This window comes from Jaculus jaculus, chromosome 1 (assembly GCF_020740685.1).
Source record: "Jaculus jaculus isolate mJacJac1 chromosome 1, mJacJac1.mat.Y.cur, whole genome shotgun sequence".
Classification (NCBI taxonomy): domain Eukaryota; kingdom Metazoa; phylum Chordata; class Mammalia; order Rodentia; family Dipodidae; genus Jaculus; species Jaculus jaculus.
The window spans coordinates 380,959-407,120 of record NC_059102.1 but is presented as its reverse complement, the minus strand read 5'-3'; the positions used below and the strand labels follow the sequence as shown (position 1 = coordinate 407,120).

General features: G+C 45.9%; 3 protein-coding genes across 4 annotated transcripts in view; 1 reads left to right on the top strand and 2 right to left on the bottom strand.

The window, feature by feature from the left end:
• The window catches only part of Tubgcp2 (tubulin gamma complex associated protein 2), a 37,562-nt gene extending 37,112 nt beyond the window's left edge, over positions 1-450 (bottom strand). Inside the window, exon 1 of one of the 2 annotated variants that reach the window (XM_045151147.1) lies at positions 151-450. The gene's annotated coding sequence lies outside the window, so the exon portion shown is untranslated. The remainder of the gene's footprint in view (positions 1-150) is intronic. The other variant, XM_045151150.1, reaches the window with a different exon arrangement.
• Znf511 (zinc finger protein 511) lies at positions 256-10,804 on the top strand. The gene is made up of 7 exons (XM_004669625.2): positions 256-415; positions 616-689; positions 975-1,176; positions 1,273-1,397; positions 4,356-4,478; positions 5,218-6,250; positions 10,554-10,804. Exons 1-6 carry the CDS (start codon positions 263-265, stop codon positions 5,291-5,293), a joined length of 753 nt encoding a protein of 250 aa, XP_004669682.2. The 5' UTR covers positions 256-262; the 3' UTR covers positions 5,294-6,250; positions 10,554-10,804.
• Positions 10,805-23,173: 12,369 nt separating this feature from the next.
• Ventx (VENT homeobox) lies at positions 23,174-24,392 on the bottom strand. Its single transcript, XM_004669656.1, has 2 exons — positions 24,179-24,392; positions 23,174-23,571 (listed from the first exon to the last, which is right to left on the bottom strand). The coding sequence occupies exons 1-2, from the start codon at positions 24,390-24,392 to the stop codon at positions 23,174-23,176; spliced, it is 612 nt and encodes a 203-aa protein (XP_004669713.1).
• Between the last annotated feature and the right edge of the window lie 1,770 nt (positions 24,393-26,162).

Sequence of the window (26,162 nt, the reverse complement as noted above, 5' to 3'; positions counted from 1 at the left end):
TGGGCGCGTGGAGGGCATAGGTGCAGCTAAAGACGCCGCATTCAGAGACTGCAAGGAGAGCCCGACCGGCCGTCGCGGGGAATCTCACCCCGCCCGCGGGCCCATCTCTCAGCCCTCCAACCCCCCAGCCCGGGACCAGCCCGAACTCACAGACAAGCTTCGCGTCCCGCCCCGCTGGATCGCCACAGGAAGTGTGCAGACGTCACGTCCGTCTTCGCCCTGCGGACGGTGGCCGATCAGTTGCGGCGCGGCGCCCCGGGTGATGCTGCTACCCCCTGCGTTGCAGGCCCGTTTGGCCGGAGCGCCCGGAGCAGCCGAGCCGCTGCCAGTGCAGCGGGACTCCGCGGCGGGGGCGGCACCCTTTCTGTTCTCGCCGCGACCGGTGCGCTTCCCGCGGGACCACCAGTTCTTCGAGGTGCGTGCAAAGAAGGGTGGCCGAGGGACACCGGAGCCTGGCAGGGCGGGGCCGAGGCGGGACGAGCCTCTGCGGGAGGGAACCCTGGGTAAGACGGCCGTCGTGGGCCGGACCAATGGGGCGGGCCCAACGGAGTGAGGCCTGCCCCTGTTTGGCTGGCTGCGAGGCTCAGTTCTGCTTATGACGTGTATTTCCTGCAGGATGGGGACGTGCAGCGGCACCTCTTCCTGCAGGAGGTGCTCACACAGGTGGCGGAAGAGCCGGAGAAGTCCAGGTGAGCATGGCTCTGTCCTCGCTGACGCTGCCCCGGCTTTCCCCTGCCCAGCCGCATGCAACCTGGGACTCCAACCTCTCCCGGGCGACCATTATGGTTGCCGCGCTTACCGTCACCTTGCTGGCGCCAGCGTTTGGTTTTGCAGGCCCCTCCTCTTACCCTGGAAAACTGACTCTGGCTTGGGGTGGCAAGAGAAGCTGCAGAGTTGTATCAGAGCTCTCACTCAATCTGGGCAGAAAGCCGGCTCTTGTTCCTGCCATCAACAGAGACGACTTCCTTTCCCAGGGTGCCGGAGTTCACTTGTCAGGTGGCCGGCTGCTGCCAGGTGTTTGTGGCTCTGGAGGACTACCAGCACCACTACCACATGCTGCATGGGAATACCTGTTCCTTCTGTAACCGCGCCTTTCCCTCCGGGCACTTGCTGGATATTCACATCCTGGAATGGCATGACTCCCTGTTCCAGATACTGGCCCAGAGGCAGGACATGGTGAGTGTCGGCCCCACGCTGAGCACATGTACAGTGGGGGTTAGGGTCAGGGTTAAGACTGCTGTCAGGGTGAAGGTGACACTATATCCTTTGTAGTACCAGTGCTTGGTCGAAGGCTGCCCTGAGAAGTTCAAGACCAGCCAAGACCGGAAGGATCACATGGTGAAGCTTCACCTGTACCCTGCGGATTTCCGGTTTGATAAACCCAAGACAAACAGAGGGTAGGTGAAGAACTGGGCTGTGGCTGCCTCTGGTCATGAGCCTGGGAGCAGACTCTGTAATCAATCCTGACTTGGTAGCTGAAACCTTGAGTACACCAGGCCAGTACCCACTGATTACACACAGGGGTGTTTTACCTGCAGAAAGGAGACAGGAGTGGATAAGCATTCCTGGCTGAGAGCAGAGGAGTGGTGCAGGTCAAGTATGCCCCAGCCCATACAGGCTGGAGTAGAAGGCCTCTGAAGTTCCAACCAGGGACCTTTGGGAACTTAACTGACCCAGTTCATGAGCCTCTCTCTCTTCTCCAACAGGACACTCTGGTTTTTCTTTTTTTTTTTTTTAACTTCCCAGTTACTTTTAGAGACTTGACAATCTTGTCATTGAATGGCATTATTGTTTGGAGTGCACTGTGCAAAAATACCTTCTGAAAATACCTTCTTTTAAAAATTTTTTTAAAGTTTGTTTTATTTTATTTATGAGAGAGAGAATGAGCCCCAGAGCCTCTGTAGCCACTGCAAACGAACTCCAGACACATGTGCCACCTCGTGCATCTGGCGTACTTGGGTTCTGGATCCTTAGGCTTGGCAAGCGCCTTAACAGTTAAGCCACCTCTCCAGCCCTAATTAATATTTTTTAAAAAATAAACTTAATATTTTTTTATTTTTTAAAAAATTAATTCCAACATACACACAATGTACCTTGATCATAGTCATTTCTCACCACCCTCTTGTGTCCTCCCCCATACCTCCTCCACTGAAACCCATTTTCTTTCCAACTAGTCCCTCTTCTATTTTGATATAATCTTTTTTTCCCCACCTCCATCACCCATGACAACATATTGATGGGTCTTGTGCAGGTCACAACATCTGTTGTGAGGTCATGAGTGCACTGTCCTCTTTGTGTATGGAAGACAGCATTCCAAAGCATTCCTCATCATCATCCAGTTCTTAAATTTGTTTCTTTCTGACCCCTCTTCCACAATGAGCTTTGGAGGATGTGATGGTTATCTCATTTAGTACTGAACACTCAACTGTCACTTCTTCTTAGAACTTTGATGAGTTCCCTCCCACCCCCGTAGGGTTTCACTGTAGAATTCACTGTATAATCTCAAGGTAGCCTCAAACTCAACAGCGAGCCACCTACCTCTACCTCTCAAGTGCTGGGATTAAAGGCATGGGCTACCACACATAGCTTTGATGAGTCCCTAGTCACCATCTGAAAAGAAAAACTTATCTAACCAAAAGTGAGAGCAGCACAGATAACACCAGCATTAAACATAAATATTTAGCGGGCATATTGGTGGGTGTAATATATCTATTTAGCCAAACAATAGTAATAGCTCCCCCTCAAGGCTTATGACCTTCCCAGCCATAGACTTTTAGCTAGGTTTTCAATATCTAGCATGAATTCCCTCCCAAGGAGTAGAACTCAAATTGAATTAGAGAGCAGTTGCTTACCCCCATAACAGAAATGTCAGCTTTTGCACTAGTAGCCACATGTTGCCTGATTGGCCAGTTGTATAGCTTGCAAAGTCTACTGCTGATTAAGACTTGATGACTTTTCTCCCAAAGCAAACTGCAGAGCACTTTCCAGCACTGTGACAGCTAATCAGCAGGGAGGGGCTTCCAGCTCAGTTCTGGCTTGATTTCTCCTCCATATCCTGAAACTGAAGCACAAGGTGTCTTCAGCAGTCCTGGAAAAAGTCTCAATATCTAAAAGTTGCTTCTTTGTCTCCTTTTAGAAACAATTCCTGAACTGGGCGTGGTGGTGCATGCCTTTAATCCCAGAAGTTGAGAGGCAGAGGTAGGTAGATCGCCATGAGCTCGAGACTACCCTGAAACTGCATAGTGAATTCCAGGTCAGCCTGGGCTAGAATGAGACCCTACCTTGAAACCCCCCCAAAAGAATAATTCCTGGGCTGGAGAGATGGCTAAGCAATTAAAGTCACTTGCTTGCAAAGCCTGATATCCCAGGTTCAGTTCCTCATTTCCCATGTAAACCTAGATGCACAAGTACATTTGATAAATGTATTTGGAGTTCATTTGCAGTGGCAAGAGGCCATGGTGCACCCATATTCATTCATTCTCATTCATATTCTCTCTCTCTCTGCTTGCAAATAAAATATATATATATTTTTTAATTCTTCATGATGATTTATGTTTTGGGGGGGGGGATCCGTTCAAAGTAGGATTTCACTCTAGCCCAGGCTGACCTAGAATTCACTATGTAGTCTCAGGGTGGCCTGGAACTCACGGTGATCCTCCTATCTCTGCCTCCTTAGTGCTGGGATTAAAGATGTGTGCCACCGTGCCTGGCACATCTTATGATTAATTTTTATAGCTATCTTAAAATTGCATTGATTGGGATCTGCTCAGGTGTTTTCCCTAAGTAACATGCTGTGTTGTATAGCATAGAGAGCCCACAGTTTGGGAGGCTGCATGAGAACCTGAGTCTTCAGTGCTTCTCTCTCTGAGGGGTCATCTAAAAGAAAAACCCCACAGTGCTAGATGGACAGACATAATCAGTATTAATGATAAGACTGTACTTTCTAGTTAATTTTAATAAATTTGTCCCTCTTTAAAAACATTTGGGAGCTAGGGATATAAGTCAGTGGTAGGATACTTGTCTAGCATTCTCAAGGCCCTGGGTTCAATCCTCAGCACCACACAAAATAGGGGGAAAAAATGTACTACTGGCAGATATTTACCATATAATAGCACCGTAAAAATACTTATATTTAAATTTATAAAATACCAGCCTTACTACATAAAAGACAACCTTACCATAAGTATTATTTTCCCATTAGCCTGCAAATTGCACTAACATGAGATTATGCTAAAATAGTAATGGAACATCTTTACAGAAAAAAATAGTGTCGTCTTTGAAAGTTTAGTCCTGGGGAGCCAGGACAGCAGGATCTGGGTGAAGATAATAATTACTGCTCTTTCTCTCCTCTGTAGCCCATCTACTCCAGGAGCTGCAGTCGAACTGTCAGCTAGACCTCTGCGGGATGATGAAGAAGCCATGGAAGTCTGCTCTGAGCCAGCAATGCTGACCCCCTGCAGGCGGACCTACAGTCACAGGTCAGTGTGCACATCCTCAGAAATACCTTCTCAGCCTGTGCTCTGACCCTGGGCCTGAGTTCTGAGATAGTGACACTGGGCCAGAATATTGGCTTCATTAGAGCTAACAGCCTGAATGTTCTAGTTTTCCTCACCCCTGTGCTTTGGACCCTAAAGTGGAGCATGTAAGCACCTCCCCCTTCACTGTCATCTCTGCTGGGTGGGAAGGTCCTTTTGTACTTGCCTGACAGACTGTCTTTCTGGATTGGGTTACAGTTGACTTCAGAGATTATTGGGGGGAAACCTTTGAACAGTGGGGAAAAATGAACAAAAATTTTAAGCTGGCAAAAAAATGGCTATATGTGGCCCTCAGCTGCCTTCCTGTAGCTGCCTGGATCTTGGCCTCCCTGTGAGTGGTGATTAGGTTTCAGTGGCCAATGAGTCACAGGAAACTAATATCACAGAGACTGTGGTAGAAGTCAGCATTCCTGGCTAAATTTATTCTGAGCAAGTGCATGCTGGTACTAGAAGAATCTCCCACAGGAAGCAGGAAACCAGGAGCTCTACCCTAGGGCCCAGGAGGGCAGACTCCATTTCCTGAATGATCCATAGAGCAAAAAGAGAACATTCCAGAATATGAATATGAAAGAAACACACACAAGGCTGCTATTGGGAGCTGGGTTGTTTGTTGTCAAAGGTAATGAATGCTGTTATTGAATATTGTTCAATACAATCTTTTTTTCTTTTCCCCCTATTCCAGAATACCTTCTACTATCTGTTTTGGACAAGGTGCATCCAGAGGGTTTAAAAGAACCAGAAAAAATAAACACCAGTGATGGATTATGGCAAGGAGAGAGAACCAGGCATCTGGGCAGACAGGATGGGAAGCAAGCCCCTTGTACCAGAGCCTTTCTCTTGCTTTTGATTAACTGTCCTGGGATTGGCCTTTGCTACCTGCTTGTCTCTATCTCTAGCCATATGAGACAGCCAGTGAGTGTTAGCAGAAGTAGTAGGGACCTGAAGATTACAGAACTGTCCAGGACACACTGAAGGAATTAAGGTGGTGAGACAGCCTACCTCCCCCCCTAGGTGCCACCCAAAAACTGTCCTTTTTAAACATATGAAGTAAGTATTTTTCACTGATGGTGTCCAGTGTCCTTTCTGTGTTCTCACACCAGATAGAAAAGTGGATTATTATCTGCCAATATTATTTTGCTTTTAGCACTTATTTTTCAGGGAGACTCATAAGATCTCAGTATCACTTACAGGCTGTAAAAATGTAGGATACAGCCACAGCTATCCTATCCCATCTGGCTGAGACACCCTAGATGTTGGACACAAGCTGGAGAGAAGACAGCCATGGAGTAGGTGTTGGGAGAACTCTCAGGTAGGGAGGGTGAGGAAAAAGCAAGTCAGGAAGTTGGGCTAGTGTGTGAAGCATACACAGAAGACAGGTGTGTCCTGGGGTATTCCCTCTGTGATGGTAAGACCAGGATACTTGGGCCAGCCCTGGCAGAAATCCTGCACCCACCTATACTTACCTGGGTGCTTCTGTGCCAAAGGTACCAGTTCTGCCTCACTTTATTCTGGGCTTTGGGTATAGCTAGAGGCAGCTGGTGGTCACTCATGAGCCCTGGCACAGAGCTGCAGCTGTGCTCAGCACTCAGGGAATGATGTCACACTTGGAGAAACCTCATCAACCTGCACTCCATCCTGGGTTGCCAAATGCTCCAGGGAGAAAATCTAAACCTTAAGGACAGGTCCTGTTATGTTCTGAAGAATTGTACTGACAAGTAAGTTATGGTCTCTTGAGAAAGCAAGCATGGTAACTTCTGTCTGTCATTCCTCCAGAAGGCTTGGCCTGGTAGACCTGCCCCACCTGACTGTTTGTTGTCCTTGCACAACAAAATACCAATCCTAGTTCTTGTCCTCAGTGTGGCCAAATTGTTATATCCTTCCACAGCAGCATCTTCCTCTAGACTTCTGTCCACAATGGCACAAAGGCCCAAGGGTAAGGGATGCTCTGTAGCAAGGCTGTGAAGGGCAGTTTTCAGTCTATAGGAGTAGGTGCTGGAGAGAGCCCCTTAGGAGAGAGAGATCAGTGATAGCTGACACACACTTTTAACTGCCACCCAGTTTCTGGAGCCTTGTCACGATACACAGTAGCAAAAATTTAGAACCTCTTAACAAGGTTAATTTATTGAAGCACAAATGTTAATAGCTACAAAGTAGATTTAATATAAACAAAGTTAATAAAAACCTGAATGTCATGGTACATTCTTTTAATCCCAGCACTTGGGAGGCAGAGATAGGATGATTGCTGTGAGTTTGAGGCTAGTCTGGAACCACAGAGTGAGTTCCAGGTCAACCTGGGCTAGAGTTAAGACCGTACATCAAAAACAACAAAAGGTTAATAAAAACCCTCTGAAATGCAAGAGCTCAAAGCCAGCTTGAAATACATAATGAAACCCTTTTTTGTGTCTGGATGTGGTATATATCCTTGTATATATGCCCCTCTGTGTGTTGTATGTTGTTCCCTTATAGTACCTCATGAGTTCACCTGTGGCTTGATGTGCTTTCCTGTGGTGCCTAGAGCAGAACATTGGGTGGCCATCCCTCTTCTGTTCATTCTTGTTTGAACAACAGTCTCTGCCCAATCCCACAGCTTGCTGGATCCTTTTGTTTTTGAGCTCACAATGCCCAGGTCTCTGCTCCTCTATGGAGCTAGGATTATGTGTGGCCATACCCAACTGTTTAATTGGGTTCTGGAGCTTTGAACTCAATCTTCAGGCCCTCATGCTTGTGCAATAACTCACTTAACTGCTGAGCCATCTCTCCAGTTCTTTTTTTTTTTTCCACTTTATTTTTTTTTATTTTTTAATTTTAAATTTTTATTAACATTTTCCATGATTATAAAAAAAAATCCCATGGTAATTCCCTCCCTCCCCCCGACACTTTCCTCTTTGAAATTCCATTCTCCATCATATTACCTCCCCATTTCAATCATTGTACTTACATATATACAATATCAACCTATTAAGTACCCTCCTCCCTTCCTTTCTCTTCCCTTTATGTCTCCTTTTTAACTTACTGGGCTCTGCTACTAAGTATTTTCCTTCTCACGCAGAAGCCAAATCATCTCTAGCTAGGATCCACATATGAGAGAGAACATGTGGTGCTTGGCTTTCTGGGCCTGGGTTACCTCACTTAGTATAATCCTTTCCACGTCCATCCATTTTTTCTGCAAATTTCATAACTTCATTTTTCTTTACCTCTGAGTAGAACTCCATTCATCTCTCCAGTTCTGAGACTTTTTAAAAAGGATCAAGCCCGGTGGGGTGGCGCACACCTTTAATCCCAACACTTAGGAGGCAGAGGTTAGGAGGATTGCCATGAGTTCGAGGCCACCCTGAGAATACATAGTGAATTCCAGGTCAGCCTGAGCTAAAGTGAGACCCTACCCAGAAAACCAAAAATAAATAAAATGAAATAAAGGATCAACAAGAAGTATTACTATAAACTCATGTGTTGCATATTTGTTAAGCCAATAGCTCTACGGAACAGCCCATATAATTTTTTAGAATTGGAAGAAGTTATCAATGCTAGGGTTGGTCTCAGGAGGCAGGTTAAATAGGGTCCCACTGGCCAAAGGTATGGCAGCTTGAACATCAATACAAATAAAATCCAATGAAACACAAATCTGTTTAAATCCATGAGCACATGGTGATTCTTTAAAAACAAACACCTCAGTTGGACCTAGCCCATCCTTGTAACCCCTGCACTCAGGATGGTATGGCTGGAGGATCCTGGGTTTAAGTCCACCATAGTCAAGTGAGGAGGGTAGGGGGATGATACTTCTGCATCTGTTCCCGAGACTCAGTGCAGGTTGGGCATGACTGAAAAAAGAGGTTCCCTTCTGCAGCTGCACCTCAGATAAGGCACCCCTGAAGTAGTATGTATGGCCAACCTTCCCCCTCACCATGGTGATTCTAGTTTGGTGTTAGCAAATGAAAAGATGTTTGTGTTCTGTCCTGTTCAGAGTATAACCCTGCAGTATGGTGTCACAGGAAACTTGCCATGTCCTCACACCCCGACCCCCAGCCCAAGTCAGATGTAGAGATTCCACCTCCAAGGAGAAACACCTCATTCTTTTCCCACAAGAATGGCTTCCTTTGCAGCTGAGTGTGGAGAAGTTCAGATCCAAGGGCATTTTTAAGAAAAATGCAAGTGGTGACAAGTAATTGGTAGGAGAGACAAGATGGACTGGAGGAGGCCAGCTTGTTCCTAGAGGAGAATAAGAGCTATTCTGAACTGTGAACAACAAACATAGACTTTAAATGATTCTTTTTTTTTTTTTCCAGTTGAGAGAAAATGGGTGTGCCAAGGCCTCTTATCACTGCAAATGAACCCCAGACACATGTGTCACAGTGTGCATCTGGCTTTACATGGGCGCTGGAGAATCTAACCTGGGCTGTCAGGCCTTGCAAGTAAGCTTCTCCAACTCCTGGGCTATCTCCAGCCCTGTAAATGATTCTTTCAGAGAAGCCTTGATGTTACTGGATTAGTTTGCACAGAAACCTATGCTCAGGGCAGTATTGGAAACAGCATCAGCTAGATACTTGGTAGAGTTCAGTATTTGGGCATGGCCAGAGAAAGGAGGAAGAATGTCCTACTAAAAGCACAGATAATTCATTCTGTGCTGTGTCCAGCAAAGCCCATCTCCCTTAGGACATGAGAGGCTTAGGAAGTCCAGGCACAAAGGCATCATCCTCACCAAAACCACTGTCCAGCCAGTGACAAATAAGAAGCCCCAGAGATGCTCTAATATTTTACTAATGTTCAATTCACAACAGCATAAATATGAAGAATGCAAAGAAACAACAGATAGCCTACATCCTGAAATCAAAGGCAGCAGAAACTGAGGTAATGGTGCCAGGGCTATCAGGAAAGACATCCACAGAGCCATCACACATATTCACAGAACCAAGGGAGACAAGAACACAACATCTCACAGAGAGCTTCAATAAAGTGACTTTTACAGGAACCAAGTAGTAATTCTAGAGGTAAAAGTATAGTACCCTAATTTTTAAAACCTCACCAGGAGACTCACCAGCAGAAATAAATTTGTCAGAAGAAGGAATAAGTGAGCTTGGCAGATTGATAGGATAATGAAAGTCAAAGAACAGAAAAAAAGTGGTAAGAAGCAGGATGGGGTGCTCTTGCCTATAATCCCAGTACTGGGAAGGCTGAAGAAAAAAAAAAAAAAATTGCTGTGCCTTCAAGGCCAGCCTGGATTACAGAGTAAAACATAGTTTTAAAGAAGAGGTGGAGAAGAAGGAAGTAAAAACTTTTTTTTTTTTTTTTTTTTTTTGGTTTTTCAAGGTAGGATTTAATTCTAGCCCTGGCTGAACTGGAATTGACTGTAGTCTCAGGCTGACCTGAACTCACAGCAGTCCTCCTACCTCAGCCTCCCAAGTGCTGGATTAAAGGCATGCATCACCATGCCCAGCTGCCCTTCAGCCTCCTATACCCAGGTGGTATTCCCACCCTCAGGAGAGAAGTGGAAGGAGCAGACAACACTTAAACAATGTGAGCTCCCCAAGTTGATTGAAAGCAGCCTACACATTTAGGAAGCTCCAGGAACTTCCTGAAGAATAAAGGCAAACATCCTAGACAAAAGAGCCTTTACTTACAAGGGAGTACCAAGAGATTAGTGCTGACTTCTCGCCAGAAACAATGGAGATCAGAGGGGCTTGTGGGAAAACTGTCAAGAATCCTATATCCACAATCACAGTGCAGCCAGCAGTGGCTCCTGGTTTTATTTGTTTAATTTTTATTTATTGGCAAGCATAGAGAGACAATTCAGTGTGCCAGGCCTCCAGCTACTGCAATTGGACTCCAGATGTATGTGTCACTTAGTGTATATGGCTTTATGTAGGTACTGGGGAATTGAGCTCAGGTCATTAGGTTCTGCAGGCAAATACTTTAATGGCTAAGCCAACTCTCCAGCACTGGTTCCTGGTTAAAAAAAAAAGAAGAAAAAAAAAAAGCTTCTAGAGTGAATATAGCACTGAAAAAGATAACTTCTCTTTACAGGCCCAGCCCTCAGCTCACTACAGAACTGCCTGAACAGCAAGGTAAACAAGACAAAGCATCTACAACACACCACTCTTCCTCCCGGCAGACTCCAATAACGGAGGACCCAAAATGAAGCCTCTCCAATTTTTGCCTTTGCTTACCCACCCCACCCTTTGGCAGGGTCTCACTCTAGCCCAGGCTGGCCTTAAACTTACAGTGATCTTCCCTCAGCCTCCCAAGTAATTAAAGTCATGCACCACCACAACACACTTCAATTTTTGTCATTTCGAAAACCTCTTTGTACTACATTTTAATTTTGTTTTCATTCTATTTTTTAATATTTTATTTTTATTTACCAGAGAGAGAGAGAGGGAATGGGTAAACCAGGGCCTCTAGCTACTGCAAATGAACTCCAGACATATGTGCCTCTTTGTGCATCTGGCTTACATGGATTCTAGAGAATCAAACCTGGGTCCCTAGGCTTCTCAGGCAAGTGCCTTAACTGCCAAGCCATCGATCCAGCCTTTTAAAGCTACATTTTAGTATTATTTTCTTTTTCTTTCTTTCTTTTTTTTTTTGTTTTTTGAGGCAAGTTCTCACTCTAGCCCAGGCTGACCTGGAACTCACTCTGTAGTCTCCAGTTGGTATTCTCTTTCCTCTACCTCCTGAGTACTGGGATTAAAGGCATACACCTGGAATTCACTGTTGAGTCTCAGGGTGGCCTCGAACTCATGGCAATCCTCCTACCTCTGCCTCCCGAGTGCTGGGATTAAAGGCGTGCACCACCACGCCCAGCTTGATTAACTTTTAATTGTATTTCCGTATCTCACTTGGTACGGTAGTGTTGTTGTTATGACAGCTTGGGTGGCATTGAGGTGTGCGCCCTCAAAAGAAGCCTACTCACTAAGAAGTCCACATAAATTCAGCCACATATATTGATAGTTTTGTTTTGAGTTATGTTTTCTAATATTTATTTGAGAGAGAAAGAAAGAGGCAGATAAAGAGAGAGAATGGGTGCACCAGGGCCTCTAGTCATTGCAAATGAACTCCAGATGTATGTGTCACCTTGTACAGCTTGCTTATGTGGGTACTGGAGAATCAAACCTGGGTCCTTAAGCTTTGCAAGCAAGCACCTTAACCACTAAGCCATCTCTCCAACCCCTTGTTATGTTTTTATTTCAGAGCAATAAAGGTTCAGATCTTTGACAAAGTCCAAATAAAACCAAAAGAGATAGCTATCTCAATAGATAGACTAAAGACAACATAGAGTCACAAGGAAACACAATGTGACATGACTCCTTTACAAGATCACAACTCCTCAATAAGTATTCAAGGATAAGAAAATAGCTGAAATCCTAAACCATAAATTTCAAGTCTTGTTTTTTGTTTTGTTTTGTTTTTAATTTGAAAGCAGAGAGAGAAAAGAGAGTATGGGTGTGCCAGGGCCCCAGCTGTTGCAAATGAATTCCAGACACATTTGCCACTTTGTGCTCCTGCCTTCATGTGGGTACTGGGGAATCAAACTAGGGTTATTAGGCTTTGCAGGCAAGCACCTTAACCCCCAAGCCATCTCTTCAGCCCCTTCCCCCTTTTTTGTTTTTTCTTTTCAGGTAAGGCCTCGCTGTAGCCCAGGCTTACCTGGAATTCCCTATGTAGTCTCAGGCTGGTCTTGAATGCACAGAAATCCTACGTCAGCCTCCCAAGTGCTGGGATTAAATGGGATTAAAGGTGTGTGCCACCATGCCTGGCTCCCTTTTTTTTTTTTTTTTTTTTTTTTGAGGTAGGGTCTCTCTCTAGCTCAGGCTGACCTGGAATTCACAATTTAGTCTCAGGGTGGCCTTGAACTCACAGCAATCCTACCTCTGCCTCCCAAGTGCTGGGATTAAAGGTGTATGCCATCACGCCCAGCCTCTTTTTCCTTTTTAAAAAAATATTTTTATTTATTTATTCGAGAGAGGCAGAGAGAGAATGGGCACACCAGGTCCTCCAAGCACTGTAAACAAACTCCAGATGTATGTCCCACCTTGTGCATCTGGCTTACTTGGATCCTGGGGAATTGAACCAAGTCCTTTAGCTTTGCAAGCAGGTGCCTTAACTGCTAAACCATCTCCCCAGCCCCCCTTTTTCCTTTTTAAAAACATGTTTTAGCCAGGCATGGTGGCACACACCTTTAGTCCCAGCACTCAGGAGGCAGAGGTAGGATTGCCGTGAGCTTGAGGCCACACTAAGACTACATAGTGAATTCCAGGTCAGCCTGGGCCAGAGTGAGACCCTACTTTAAAAAAACCAAAAAACGTATTTTTATTTATTTGAGAGAAAGGTAGAGACAGAGTAAGTATGGGCATGCCAGAGCCTCTTGACATGGAAATGAATTCTAGAAGCATGCATCATTTTGTGTGCCTAGCTTTACATGGTTACTGGGAGATTGAACCCAAGCTGGCAGACTTTGCACACAACTGCCTTTAACCCAAGCCCTAAAAGTCTAGTTTAAAAGTGATCAATGGAGGGATGTGGGAGGTAGGGAAAAGGGGGTTGGAGGGAGGGGTTTATGATTATGGTATACTGTATATATTTATGGAAGTTGCCAATTAAAAGGCAAGAAAACAAGTGATCAATAAAGGGTATAATGGTTCATGCTTTTAATCCTAGCATTCAGGAGGCTGAGGTAATAAGGTCATGATGAATTCAAGGCCAACCTAGACTACAGAGTTAGAACCTGCCTCATTCCCCTCCCTACAAAAATATCAATGTGCAAGGAATGGTGGTACATGCCTGTAAACCCACAGCCTGGGAGATGGAGACAGGGAGATCAGGAGTTCAAGGTCATCTTTGGTTACATAGAAAGTTCAAGGCTAGCTTGGACTACATGAGACCCTATTCAAAAAAGAAACAAGCTGGCATGGTGAAGCACGCACACCTTTAATCCCAGCACTTGGGAGGCAGAGGTAGGAGGATTGCTGTGAGTTCAAGGCCACCCTGAGACCACATAGTGAATTCCAGGTCAGCCTGGCCTACAGAGAAACCCTACCTCAAAACAAACAAACAAATAAAAACAAGGTTGAGGGCTAGAGAGATGGCTTAGCAGTTAAGGCATTTGCCTACAAAGCAAAAGGACCTTGGTTCAATTCCCCAAGACCCACATAAGCCAGATGCATAAGGTGGGGCATGCATCTGGAGTTTGTTGGCAGTGGCTGGAGGCCCTGGTGTGCCCATTCTCTCCCTCCCTCCCCCTCTCTCTCTCTCTCAGTCTCTCTCTCTCCTCTCTCTCTCTCTCTCCCCTTTCCCCTTGTAAATAAATATATAACTTTTTTAAAAAGATTGACTATAAATTTCAGCAACTCTGGGACTTAGTCAAGAGTCCAAACCTAAGAATCCATAGGGTTGAAGGAGCTGGGATTAAAACTTAAAGGTACAAAAATCCTATTCAGGGCTGGAGAGGTGGCTTAGTAGTCCAGGCACATGTCTGCACAGCCTAAGGAAACAGGTTCGATTCTCCAGGTCCCAAGTAAGCCATATACACCGGGTGGCACATGCGTCTAGAGTTCGTTTGCAGTGGCTAGAAGCCCTGGCACACCCATTCTCTCTCTCTCTGTTTCTTCCTCCTCCTCCTCTCTCTCTCTAGTAAACAAATAAAAAGAAATCTTAAAAAACAACCCTATTCAGTGAAATTATAATAGAAATTTCCCAAATCTAGGGAAGGATATCGACACCCAAGAATAAGATACATTTAGAACTCCAAGTGAACAGAAAAAAAAAAAAAATGTCTCCATGTCAAATAGATAAAATTCTTATGCTACAGAACACAAAAGTGATATGAAAGCTTCAAAAGAAAAGCATCAACTCAGGATGACTCAGAAGGCACTGAAACATCTCTATTACACCTTCCAAGGCTCAGGGTCCATTGCAGAAGAGGTGGCAGAAAGAATGTAAGGACCAAAGGAAGAGTAAGACTCCTTACAATGTGCTCTTCCAGACAAAATGGCCTGGATAGCCATGACCTCACAGTGCCTAGCATTACCTACACAAGGCTATCATAATAGAAGGAAAAGATGATAACATCAAAATAAAAGACTGACTGAAAGGGGTATGATGGAGAGTAGAGTTACAAAAGGGAAAGTGGGGGAGGGATTACCATGGTTTATTGAATTATGGAAGTTGTCAATTTTAAAAAGAGCATCAACTTGCTTGAAAAGGCAAATTTCAACAGAACATCAAACCTCTCAGCAAAAACACTAAAAACTAGGAAAGAGTGTTATGATATATTTCAAGTACTGAGGATATATAGCTACCAACCAAGATTACTATGTCAAAGAAAATAATCTCTAAAAATAATGGAGGGCTGGAGAGATGTCTCAGTGGTTAAAGGTACTTGCTTGTAAAACCTGATGACCTGGGCTTGTTTTCCAGTACCCATGTAAAGCTAGATGTACAGGCTGGCATATGCATCTGGAGTTCATTTACAGTGGCAGGAAGCCCTGGCATGCCCATTCTCTCCCCCTCCCCAATGCCTCTTTCTATCTCAAATAATACCTTTTTTAAAAGAACAGAGAAATGAGTCTTCCCAAGAAAAACACAAACTCAAGCAATTCATGACTACAAAGCCAAAGGAATTTTACACACAGAGAAAGAAAAACATTCAGGGCTGGAGAGATGGCTTAGCTGTAAAGGCACTTGCCTACAAAGCCAAAGAACCAGGTTTAATTCCCCAAGACCCATGTAAGCCAGATGCGCAAGGTGGTATATACATCTGGAGTTTGTTTTCAGTGGCCAGAAGGCCCTGGTGCACCCATTCTCTCTATCTTTCTATCTGCCACTTTCTCTCACAAATAAGTAAATAAAATAATTTTCAAAAAGAGCACATGGTTTGAGGAGATGGCTCAGCAGTGGAAGGCTCTTGCTTGCAAGCAGGCCAATCCCAGTTCAACACCATGGTGTATATGTCTGCGATGCCAACATGCCAAAGGCAATGGGAGGTGGAACCAAGAGAATCTGGAAGCTCCATTGGCACACACGAAGCAAAGTGAGGCAGTATATACACAAAAATAAAAAGGAAACTGGGTATGGTGGCACACACCTTTAACCCCAGCACTCAGGAGACAGAGAAGGATGATCACTGTGAATTTGAGGTCAGCTTGGGGCTACACAGTGTTTCAGGTTGGTCTGGGCTAGAGGAGTCCCTATCCTGAAAAAATAAATAAATAAAAAATGAAAATTATAAAACAAAAAAAAAAAATGGCCAGGCATGGTGGCACATACCTTTATGCCTTTAATTCCAGGACTCGGGAGGCTGAGGTAGCAGGATAGCTGTGAGTTTGAGTCCAGCCTGAGATGACAATGAATTCCAGGTCAGTCTGAGCTAGAGCAAGACCCTACCACAAAAAACCAAAATCAATAAATAAAAGTAGGAAAGAAAAAAGGGGGGGAGGCCTGAAGTTGTCCTCAGGCCTCCATGTGTGTATCATGGCATGCACACCCCACATATACACACTTATACTACTGCACATATCATAAAATCCTCATATACAGATACACATATTTTTTAAAGTGTTCAATCTAACTAAGAAATCAAATCACAGAATTACAAGAATAAAAACACCTTGATGATAACACTAAATGAAAATAACCTTAATTTTCCAATTTAAAAATACAAAATTATAAACATGATAAATGAGCTGAGCATGTTAGCTCATGCTTTATAATCTCAGCACTTGAGAGGCTGAGGTAGGAAGATTATCATTACTTTGAGGCCAGCCTGGGTTGTAGAGTAAGTTCCAGATCAGCATGGTCTAGAGTGAAACCTTGCTTCAAAACAAAAGCAGCCCTGCATGGTAGTATATACCTTTAATTCAAACAAACTCCAGATGCATGTGCCACCTTGTGCATCTGGCTTGGGTACTAGGGTATCAAACTGCCTTTAATTCAAGAACTTGGGAGGCAGAGGTAGGAGGATCACTGTGAGTTCATGGCCAACCTAAGACTACATAGTGAATTCCAGGTCAGCCTGGGCTAGAGTGAAACCCTACCTCGAAAAACAAAACAAAAACCAAAAAGAAAACCCCACAAGTCATCATTTGTTGCCTGCAGGAAACACTTAACTAGCAGAGATGCACACAGACTGAACATGAAAGGATGACAATTCTGTGGAGAGATCAGAAGCCTCATACACAGCTAGTGGAGAAGCAGTGTTGTAGTACCTCAGATATAGTTACCACCTGACCCAGTCACTCCATGCCTAGGTACATACCCAAGAGAAATAAGCACACATTAACACAACAAAGTGCACATTAATGTTCATAACAGCATAATTCTCAATAAGTAAAAACAAAAAAAATCATAAATTCATAAATGGATAGACAAATGGGTTACACCCATATAATGAAACATGAAACATTATTCAGTCATAAAAGAATAAAACATTGATATACGCTACAACATGGGTGAACATTGAAAACTAATGACATACAACTTACTATAGGATTTCATTTCTTTTTTGTTTGTTTTTTTCAAGGTAGGGTCTTGCTCTAGCCCAGGCTGACCTGGAATTCACTATGAAGAGGTGGACTTGAACTCCCATCAATCCTCCTACCTCTGCCTCCCTAGGATTTCATTTCTATGGAATGTCTAGAACAATGAATTACATGTAGGTAGAAGGTTAGTTTGTGTTATCTTAGGGCTGAATGGTGTCTAAGGGGAAGGAGTTGATGAAAATGATGGTGATAAAAATGTTCTAACATTGACTATGAAGATAGTGCAACATGTCTGTGAATTACAAACTTAATTGGTAAACTGTATGATTGCTGAAACATGTATTAATATAGGTTTTCTTTTAGCCAGGTATGGTGGTGCACACCTTTAATCCCAGCACTCGGGAGGCAGAGGTAGGAAGATTGCAATGAGTTTGAGGCTACCTTGAGACTACATAGTGAATTCCAAGTCAACCTGAGCTAGAGTGAGACCCTTCCTCAAAGAAAAAAAAAACAGGGTTGGAGAGGTGGCTTAGTGATTACAGCATTTGCCTGCAAAGCCAAAGGACCTAGGTTCAATTCCCCAGGACCAGGTAAGCCAGATACACAAGGTGGCACATACATCTGGAATTTGTTTGCAGTGACTAGAGGCCCTGGTGTACCCATTTTCTCTTTCTCTCTAATAAATTAATATAAATAAATAAATCTTTTAAAAAAAACAAAAAATATAACTTTGTGGTTTTTTTGTTGTTGTTTGCTTTTGTTTTTTGAGGTAGGGTCTCGCTGTAGCCCAGGCTGACCTGGAATTCACTGTGTAGTCTCAGAGTGGCCTTGAACTCATGGCAATCCTCCTACCTCTGCCTCCTGAGTGCTAGGATTATAAGCATGCGCCACCATGCCCAGCTATATATAGTTTTATTTTTTAAATATTTTTTCATTTATTTTTATTTATTTGAGAGTGACAGACAGAGAGAGAAAGAGGCAGATAGAGAGAGAGTGAGAATAAGTGCATCAGGGCCTTCAACCACTGTAAACAAACTCCAGATGCGTGGGCCCCCTTGTGCATCTGGCTAATGTGGGTCCTGGGGAATCGAGCCTCAAACCAGGGTTCTTAGGCTCCACAGGCAAGCGCTTAACCACTAAGCCATCTCTCCAGCCCTATATATAGCTTTTTAAAAGAACAAGCTGAACAACCATGAGATGCTTTGGAAACCTGAATATTATTATTGTCTGATAAAATCAGGACAGATGCTAGTACTGTGTGAGAATCTTACTGAGGCCCTTGTGTTTTAAATAACTTACTTATTTATGAGGAAAGAGAGACAGAGGAGAGAGAGACTGGGTGAACCAGGGCCTCCAGCTGCTGCAAACAAACTCCAGATGCATGAGCTACTTTATGTATCTGGCTTTATGTGGGTACTGGGGAATCAAATCCAGGTCATTAGGCTTTGCAGGCAAGTGCCTTAATCACTGAGCCATCTCTCCAGCCTCAAGGGCCTTTTTAAAATAATCTCTCAAAAAAGACACATGCTAAAGTGTTTTGTGTAGGAGATCATATGACCTCTAAGATATGTAGCAGAGTAATCCCAAGGAGAGCACCATTCGGAATGTTAATGAATCCAGATGGGCACTGAACTGCTAACTGCTGAGAATGGGAATGGGGCTATCAAAGTTCAGAAACTCTACTTCCCTTTCTCCCTTCCTAGTATTTCATCCCATATTGTGTTTTGCACACTTGTGTGCATATGAGATTCTTTCTGTATGGACTGACATTTTCCACAAAAGGAAAAGCTAGTGGTCACCAATGTGGTAGGCAGGACAAAGAGTAATAGCTAGACTCAGGGATATATCGTTATGTCCACAGACAGGCTCTCCTTGAGCACCTTGATGTGCAGACAGATGAGAAGCTTGTGTTCAATCCAAACTTGTCCCCAGGCTTCACCAAGAGGGGAAATGACACACACCTCTCTATCACAGACTCTGATGGAACTGTGGCTGAAGCCCACAGATACCAGGTAGGAGAAGTCATTGTCACTGTAGGGAAGAAGTGACTCTTCTTCATTAGTAGTCCAGATAGACCAAGTGATATCAGAAGCCTTCTATAGAAATAGGAAACAGACCAGTGCTAACTACACACTAAACCCTGTGCAGCCCAAAGAGCATATACCATGCTCCCTATGAGCTTGCCTTTCCCCTAAGCAGGACCTATCTGGTGAGGCAGGCTACTTCAGGAATTCAGGACTCTACCTCCTACATGTTCTCTCCCCACATCTCTGACTGGTGGCGCACGCCTTTAATCCCAGCACTCGGGAGGCAGAGGTAGGAGGATTGCCATGAGTTCAAGGCCACCCTGAGATGACAGAGTTAATTCCAGGTCAGCCTGGACCAGAGTGAGACCCTACCTCGAAAACCCCCCAACCTTCCCCCCAAAAAAACCCACGACATTCATTAATGATAAAACTTTTTAGTAGCCAGTTCCAGAAAGGATTTTCTTTTTTTTGTTTTGTTTCAAAACTCACTCTGTAATCCCAGACTAGACTCCAACCCACAGCTATCATCCTACTTCTGCCTCCCAAGTGCTGGGATCTAAGGTGTGCACCACCATGCCCAGCTCAGAAAGGATTTTTTAAAAGATCTTATTTTCATGTATTTACTTATTAGAGACAGAAGGGGGGGGGGAGTGAGAATGAGCACACCAGGGCCTCTAGCCACGCAAACGAACTCCAGATGCATGTGCCACCAAGTGCATCTGGCTTACGTGGGTGGGACCTAGAGAATCGAACCTGGGTCCTTAGGCTTAACAGGCATGTGCCTTAACCACTAAGCAATCTCTCCAACCCTCAGAAAGGATTTTTTTAAGAATTCTTTTTTTAAATTTTTTTTGTTCATTTTTATTTATTTGAGAGTGACAGACAGCCACTGCAAACAAACTTCAGACACGTGCACCCCTTTGTGCATCTGGCTAACGTGGGTCCTGGGGAGTTGAACCTCGAACCAGGGTCCTTAGGCTTCACAGGCAGTGGCTTAACCGCTTAGCCATCTCTCCAGCCCTTAAGGATTCTTAATGACATGAACAATGTGCCTGAAAACCAACTAACAATACCTTTTATGTTTAAAGTGTCTCCTTTAAAAAACCAAGAATGTGCTGGGTGTGGTGGCGCACGCCTTTAATCCCAGCACTTGGGAGGCAGAGGTAGGAGGATTGCCATGACTTCGAGGCCACCCTGAGACTCCATAGTGAATTCCAGGTCAGCCTGGGCTACAGTGAGACCCTACCTCGAAAAACCAAAACAAACAAAAAAGAGCAACAACAACAACAAAAAAACAAGAATGAATCAATGGTGTGAGGATCCAGCAGCCCAAGGAAACAGAATCAAAGGTGTACACTTGTGTATCTCCTTATAACTCCTTCCTAAAGGGTTACTAACAGGGTGAAAGATGAGGACTTGCTCTTTTCCCATCAGACCTGTGACACCTGAAAGGCTGCCAAAGAAGCTCACCTCTCTTCCTGCAGGAAATACAGTTTTTCCTTGCTTGTTGGCTTCAGCCTCAGCTCTGATTCTGTCTGAAGTACTGTAATGTACTGCCTCACTAGGAGCTCACAAACTCCTCAGGGCAGGGCAGGGTTTCCAAGTTCCCAAGCAGTGACATAGCATGGGCAGCTGAAGGGGGTACAGACTGGGGGCCAGGACTTTGAGACTCAGAGGATCCATCCATAAGATACAGGGTGACACAGGCCTGGAGTCCCCAAGTCACAATGTTTGAATCCTTTCACTGCTGGCTCAGTGCCACCTCTGCCCCTTGCAGATGTCTGACTTGGAGACATACTGGTTAATTCGGGAGGCTGAAAGTGGGTGTGCACAGTCCTAGGGTCTGGCTGGGGTGTCTACAGGGACCCAAGTCCTGGGAGAAGGCTGACAGGCAGCTCTCTCAAGAAAAGTCTTTCTCAACAAGTGTGTCTTGCCCCTAAAATAAGTACTGCTGGCTACGCAAAGGAATGGACATATCATGTATGCTGGGCCCCAGAGTTGTGCTCACTCTGGAGAGCTCTGGATACCAGGTACAGAACTAGGCTGGCTCAGTGAAAGAAACAAAGGACAGTAGGCATTATGGGTTAGAAATGGTTATAGAGAGAATGTCCCTGGGTAGGTATTATGGGCCAAAAATGGACAGAGACTAATTGGCAAACTGGTCACTCACTTGATTCCGCATTTTTTGTACCAACCCTAAGATGGCCACACCATCATCTCCAGGGCCCTGTAGGGTGGAGCACATGCTTTTGGCCAGGTAGCACTGCACTGATAAAGACTAGCCAGGAGGCAGCAGAGTGGCAAGTCTAGACCCTGCTCTCCAGGAATGTGCTTTGGGTTTGGGTTCTCCTCTAGTTTCAAGACTATCATCTCAAAAATCATACCAGGTGTGGTTGTACATGTCTGTAATTCTAGCTACTCAAACTTGGGAGACTGAGGGAGGAGGACTGCTGCAAGTTTGAGACAAACCTGGTTTACATAACAAGTTCAAGGAGTGAAATCTTGTCTCAAAATAACAACAGGAATAATTCTAGAAACTTGCTGGGTGAGACTCCCTCCCCTGAGCTTCTCTGCACTTCATTTCAATATTTACACACCAAGAGAGGGTCTGTCCTTGTGAGAATCATGGCTGGAACTGGTTTAAGTTTAAACAGTTAAGGCTGTGGAATCCTGACAAGCCCTGGAAGAGGGACAGGGACTGCAGCCTTTTCTTCCTGCCATCCTTCACTCTTCACAGCTGCCACCCCCAGAACAGGCTGATTTTACTTTAAAAACCCATCACGTTTCCATTTTCCCTGAGACACTGGGAGACTGTCCATGGGCATCAACGAGCAATTTCATGCAATATCTTTCAACTTCATGTTTTAATCAGAGCAGAAAGATCCAGTGAAGTCTGCAGGACAGTGGTTTTTCATGCACAGCTATCTTGCCGTGGCCTGCTGAGCAGAGCCTAGTCCTTCCCCTCCTCCCAGTGGGAGAATTCCTGATCACCAGGAGCACACAATCAGCACCCTTCACAGTCCAGTTCCTCCTATCCAGCCTGAAGGCAGTAACAGAGAGGAAGAGCTTGTCCATTCTGGCCAGTTTGGCTCCCAGGGGAGGCCAGTCTGTGAGTTCACAAGTCCTCAAAATTGTAACTTTTACAGGAAAACAGCAGTTTTTGTTTTTTCTCACGACACCGACAGGCACCCTGAAGGGTCTCAGTCCTGCGCAGCAGGGTTAGGGGTTCTAATGGGAAGAATAGCTGAGATCATCTGTTTTTTTTTTTTTTTTTCTTCATCGGGCAAAGACAGTGATGGCTCTAAAGATAAGCTCAATGCTTTGCCAAGGCACAGAAGGATAACCGGGGTAAGTCCTTATGTACCAATTGAGGGAGGCTCTTGGTTTGCAGCGCCCACAGCTCAGGTTCAACCTTAAGTTCCTTCTCTTCACTGTTTGGACCCCAAGCCTGCAGGCGGCTTGGGCTCGGTCACCGCTAGGTCCCACCCACCAGCCTCCTTTCTGAAACTCAGCTGGCTCCACACATCCCACCTAGGTCATTTCCCTGAAACCGCTGCCGCCACCCCCATCTATGCAGCGTTTTGTCTTGGGATCCTTACACTTTCAAAAAATGAAGGAAAAAATCTCTAATATAAGCATAAAAGTTTCTGTTAGGTGACAACGTATAACACATCTAATGAGAGTTATAATAGTTCTTAAGTTTCTTTCTAGCAGTCTTGGTATCTCATGTTTAATTTCTTCGTTCGGGAATTCGTTTATTGTGACAGTCCAATACTTTCTTTTAAATCCTTCCGCCTAGACTGTTATCCGAGGGTCAGAGCAGCGCGAGATCCAAGAAGCCGACTTCAGAGCACTTTGTCCGCTGCTTTGTGCGAAGTAGGAAGGTCTATTCTGGTCCTTTCGAGAGTCCTGTATATGTCCACCGCTGTACAGAGAACAATTTGAAACGAACATCATTTTAAGAAAGTTAAAAATCTTTGTAACATACCCATAGATAGGCTCCAGGCATCAACTATAACATCGTATGAACAGCAAAAAAAAACAAAAAACAAAAAAAAACTAAAATAACAAACGACCCCGAAAGGTCGGGGGCAGACGACGGCATCGACACGGCTGTGGGGCAGGCCTTCGGAGGCCCACGGTCCTAAGACAGGTAGTACATGCCGTAGGCGGCCACCGGCCCCGCGAGGAGCCCCGGCACTGCAGTCCCGCCGAACGCGGCCGCCGAGCCGTGCAGCGGGGCGCTCAGGGGGAAGGGCAGGGCGAACGCCGGCAGCAGCGGCTTAGCCTCCAGTTTCAGCTTCTCCAGCTCGGCCTCCTGCAGCCTCTTGGCCTTGGCCCGTCGGTTCTGAAACCAGATCTTGACCTGCGTCTCCGTAAGGCTCAGGCTGCTGGAGAACTCGGCACGCTCAGCGATGGACAAGTACTGCTTCTGATGGAATTTGCGCTCCAGCGCCAGCAGCTGCGCGGTGGTGAAGGGCGTCCGCGGCTTGCGGTTGTTCTTGTGTTTTCGGAGGGTGCAGGGTGGAGGGCTGGGGGCACCTGAAAGAGAAGAGCAAGGCTGGCGCTCAAACGCCGGCTGCGAGGACACTATCACTCCCGGGAAGGTTGAAACTAAGGTCCGAGGGTCTGTAACTGCGCCGAGGGGCAGATGCTTTGAGGAGAGTAACCAGACCCCAAAGGCCAACCACAAAGCTTAGCAAGCACGAGCAAGCGGCGAGCGGGTGCGCTCAAGTTCTGCTCCCAAAACCCAGGGCCTGGGACGCTCCGGGAACTCTGCGCATTTGGAAAAAAGCGCCAAGCTCCGGCAGGAAGCCTCTGCAGATTGAGGATGAACGCGTAGGCAAGAACTCCAAAAGTGCACTCGTAAGCTATGGCTGGTACACTTAAAGGTGGGCCAGGGATGCTCAAATATGAGAAGCCCCGAGCAGAGAAGTTGAGCCGCGGGACCCGCCCAGGGAGGATCTTGGGAGTGGCTGCGGGGTCTGAGGACGCTGCAAGGCTCCGGTGGGCTGTTTTCTTTGCATAGGCTGGGCGCGTTAAGTAGCTTTTTTTTTTTTTTTTTTTTAAAGATTTAAGGAACAGCACCTTTCCCACCCTTGACTTCCAAGCCTTGGTTGACTCTCAGGACCTGAGGCTCAGCACTTACGTGGAAGACACGCGCGCGCTACCGGTGGGAGCCAGGCTCCGGGTTCTGCGGTATTCTGGGCCCTTTCCTCCCCTGGCTTCCCAGGGTGGGAGTCTGACCCGCACTCAGACTCCAGCAGCGACTCGACGCTGAAGGGTAATGGACCCCGCTCCACGTCGCCCTCGCAGCGCACTTGGAGCCCAGCCGCGTTCATGTCGAGTGACACCGGGGCCATGCGTCGGTAGATGGTGCGAGGCTGGCCCGGCAGGGGCGCGGGACGCTCGGTGGCGCCCCCACCCCTCCACGCCCAATAAAAAGGTGGCGCCGCTTTTATGCGACGCTGCCCAATGACCGTGGCTGCTGATGTGTGGGCCTCAGGGCGCGTTGGATTTACTGCCCTGAAGGCGGGGCGGACAGGGAAGGGCGGGGTCGCTGTTTAGGACTCCAGTGCTACGGGCCTAGGCTGGCTTTGCCGCGACCATGCGTCCCACAGGCCTCTGTCAAAGCACTGTCCGAGTCCATCCTGCAGGCGAAGTTGCAGGGGCGCCGAAGCAAGTGCCTAAAGCTGGGTGTAGCCTCTCTACTCTGAGCAACCGACGGCGGGAGTGCACAGTGGAGCCTTGGTCTGGCATTGGCGGTTGGCCTTGAGAGAGCTGTGCTGGGGCAGCTTGGCTTCGGGCCTTCTGCAGTACTGTGTGGTGGGGCAGACCAACTGCTGCTCCTCCCGTTGGATCCCAGTCCTCAGGAGCAGAAACCCCAGACGTGCCTGTTTGGTCACCGGGCCTCATTGACAAAAATTCATGCTCTCCCTGGCAACTCTGCTTCTGATCCCTTGAAGCTGAAGCCGAAGTTAGCATTGTTGTCCTGGGTAGTTCATTCAGCCCTTAGAAGAGCCAAGTGTCTTGGTAGTCCAGGAGAGCTGACCTATATCCCATGGCTGAGGTCCTGCAGACATCCCAGTCTCAGTGGTCCTATAGCCGGTGCTCAGTACACGACGGGCTCTCAAGCTTCCTCTTGCCAAAGAACCCCAGAGAGTCTCATGCAAGCTTCTTCCTTACCTGTGACCCGAGCAGGTAGAATGAAATATGGGTGCATTCTCAGAGGCGACCAATGACTCTTGACAGGGGCTATAAAGGCTCATAAAGGGAGAAACAGGGGCCCAATGGAGCTGGGGGTGTAACTCAGGGGTAGAACGCCTATCTAACCATATTTGAGGCCCTGGGTTAAATTCCCAGTATTGAAAAAAACAAAAACAGGCAACATTAATCTGGGTGTGGTGGCACAAGTCTCTAGTCTCAGCACTTGGAAGGTGGATGCAGGCACATCAGGAGTTCTTCAAGGTCATTCTTGGCTACATGGCAAGTTTAAGGAGAGAGAGAGAATTTAAGAGTTTAAAAATGCCTGTGTTAGCAGGGTGTGGTGGCCCAAACCTTTAATCCCAGTATGTAGGAGGCAGAGGTAGGAGGATCACGGTGAGTTTGATGTCACCTGAGATTACATAGTGAATTCCAGGTCAGCCTGGGCTAGAGTGAGACCCTACCTCAAAAAACCAAAAGAAGAAAAACAAACACCTGTGTTTCGTACTTCACAGCAAAGTAAACTGCTCACCTGGACTTGAGTTTTAGAATACATCAGGGATTAGTTAGGGAAACAATAGCTCAAACCTAGAACACAGAATCAGCAAGCTAAATATAAAAACTGAAATTACCTTTAATGAAGCCCTCTCACTGTTCAATGTAGCCAGAGAAATCAGTTTTTCTTTATGCAAACTTCAAAGCTGCTGAAAGGAGTTTGTAGAAGTTTCCTGGCTGGCTGGGTCTGGTGACTGATGAGCATTAGTTCTTCCTATATTCCCAGACTGACCTAGCCACTGCTAATGTAACAAAGCAGTTCTGAGTTTGTTGCTGGATCTCCCCATCCAACAGCCCTGGGGGGTGGGGGCAAGAAGGTGCTGAGTCAACTATACAGACTCCAGGAGTCAGGTGAGAAGCTGAAAGCAGACTCC

Coding starts and splice junctions, on each gene's coding strand:
- Znf511 (XM_004669625.2), top strand. CDS start 263: ATGCTGCTACCCCCTGCGTTGCAGGCCCGTTTGGCCGGAGCGCCCGGA. Junction 416..615: donor GGGACCACCAGTTCTTCGAG/GTGCGTGCAAAG, acceptor TATTTCCTGCAG/GATGGGGACGTGCAGCGGCA. Junction 1,177..1,272: donor TGGCCCAGAGGCAGGACATG/GTGAGTGTCGGC, acceptor TATCCTTTGTAG/TACCAGTGCTTGGTCGAAGG.
- Ventx (XM_004669656.1), bottom strand. CDS start 24,392: ATGGCCCCGGTGTCACTCGACATGAACGCGGCTGGGCTCCAAGTGCGC. Junction 23,572..24,178: donor AGCGCGCGCGTGTCTTCCAC/GTAAGTGCTGAG, acceptor CTTCTCTTTCAG/GTGCCCCCAGCCCTCCACCC.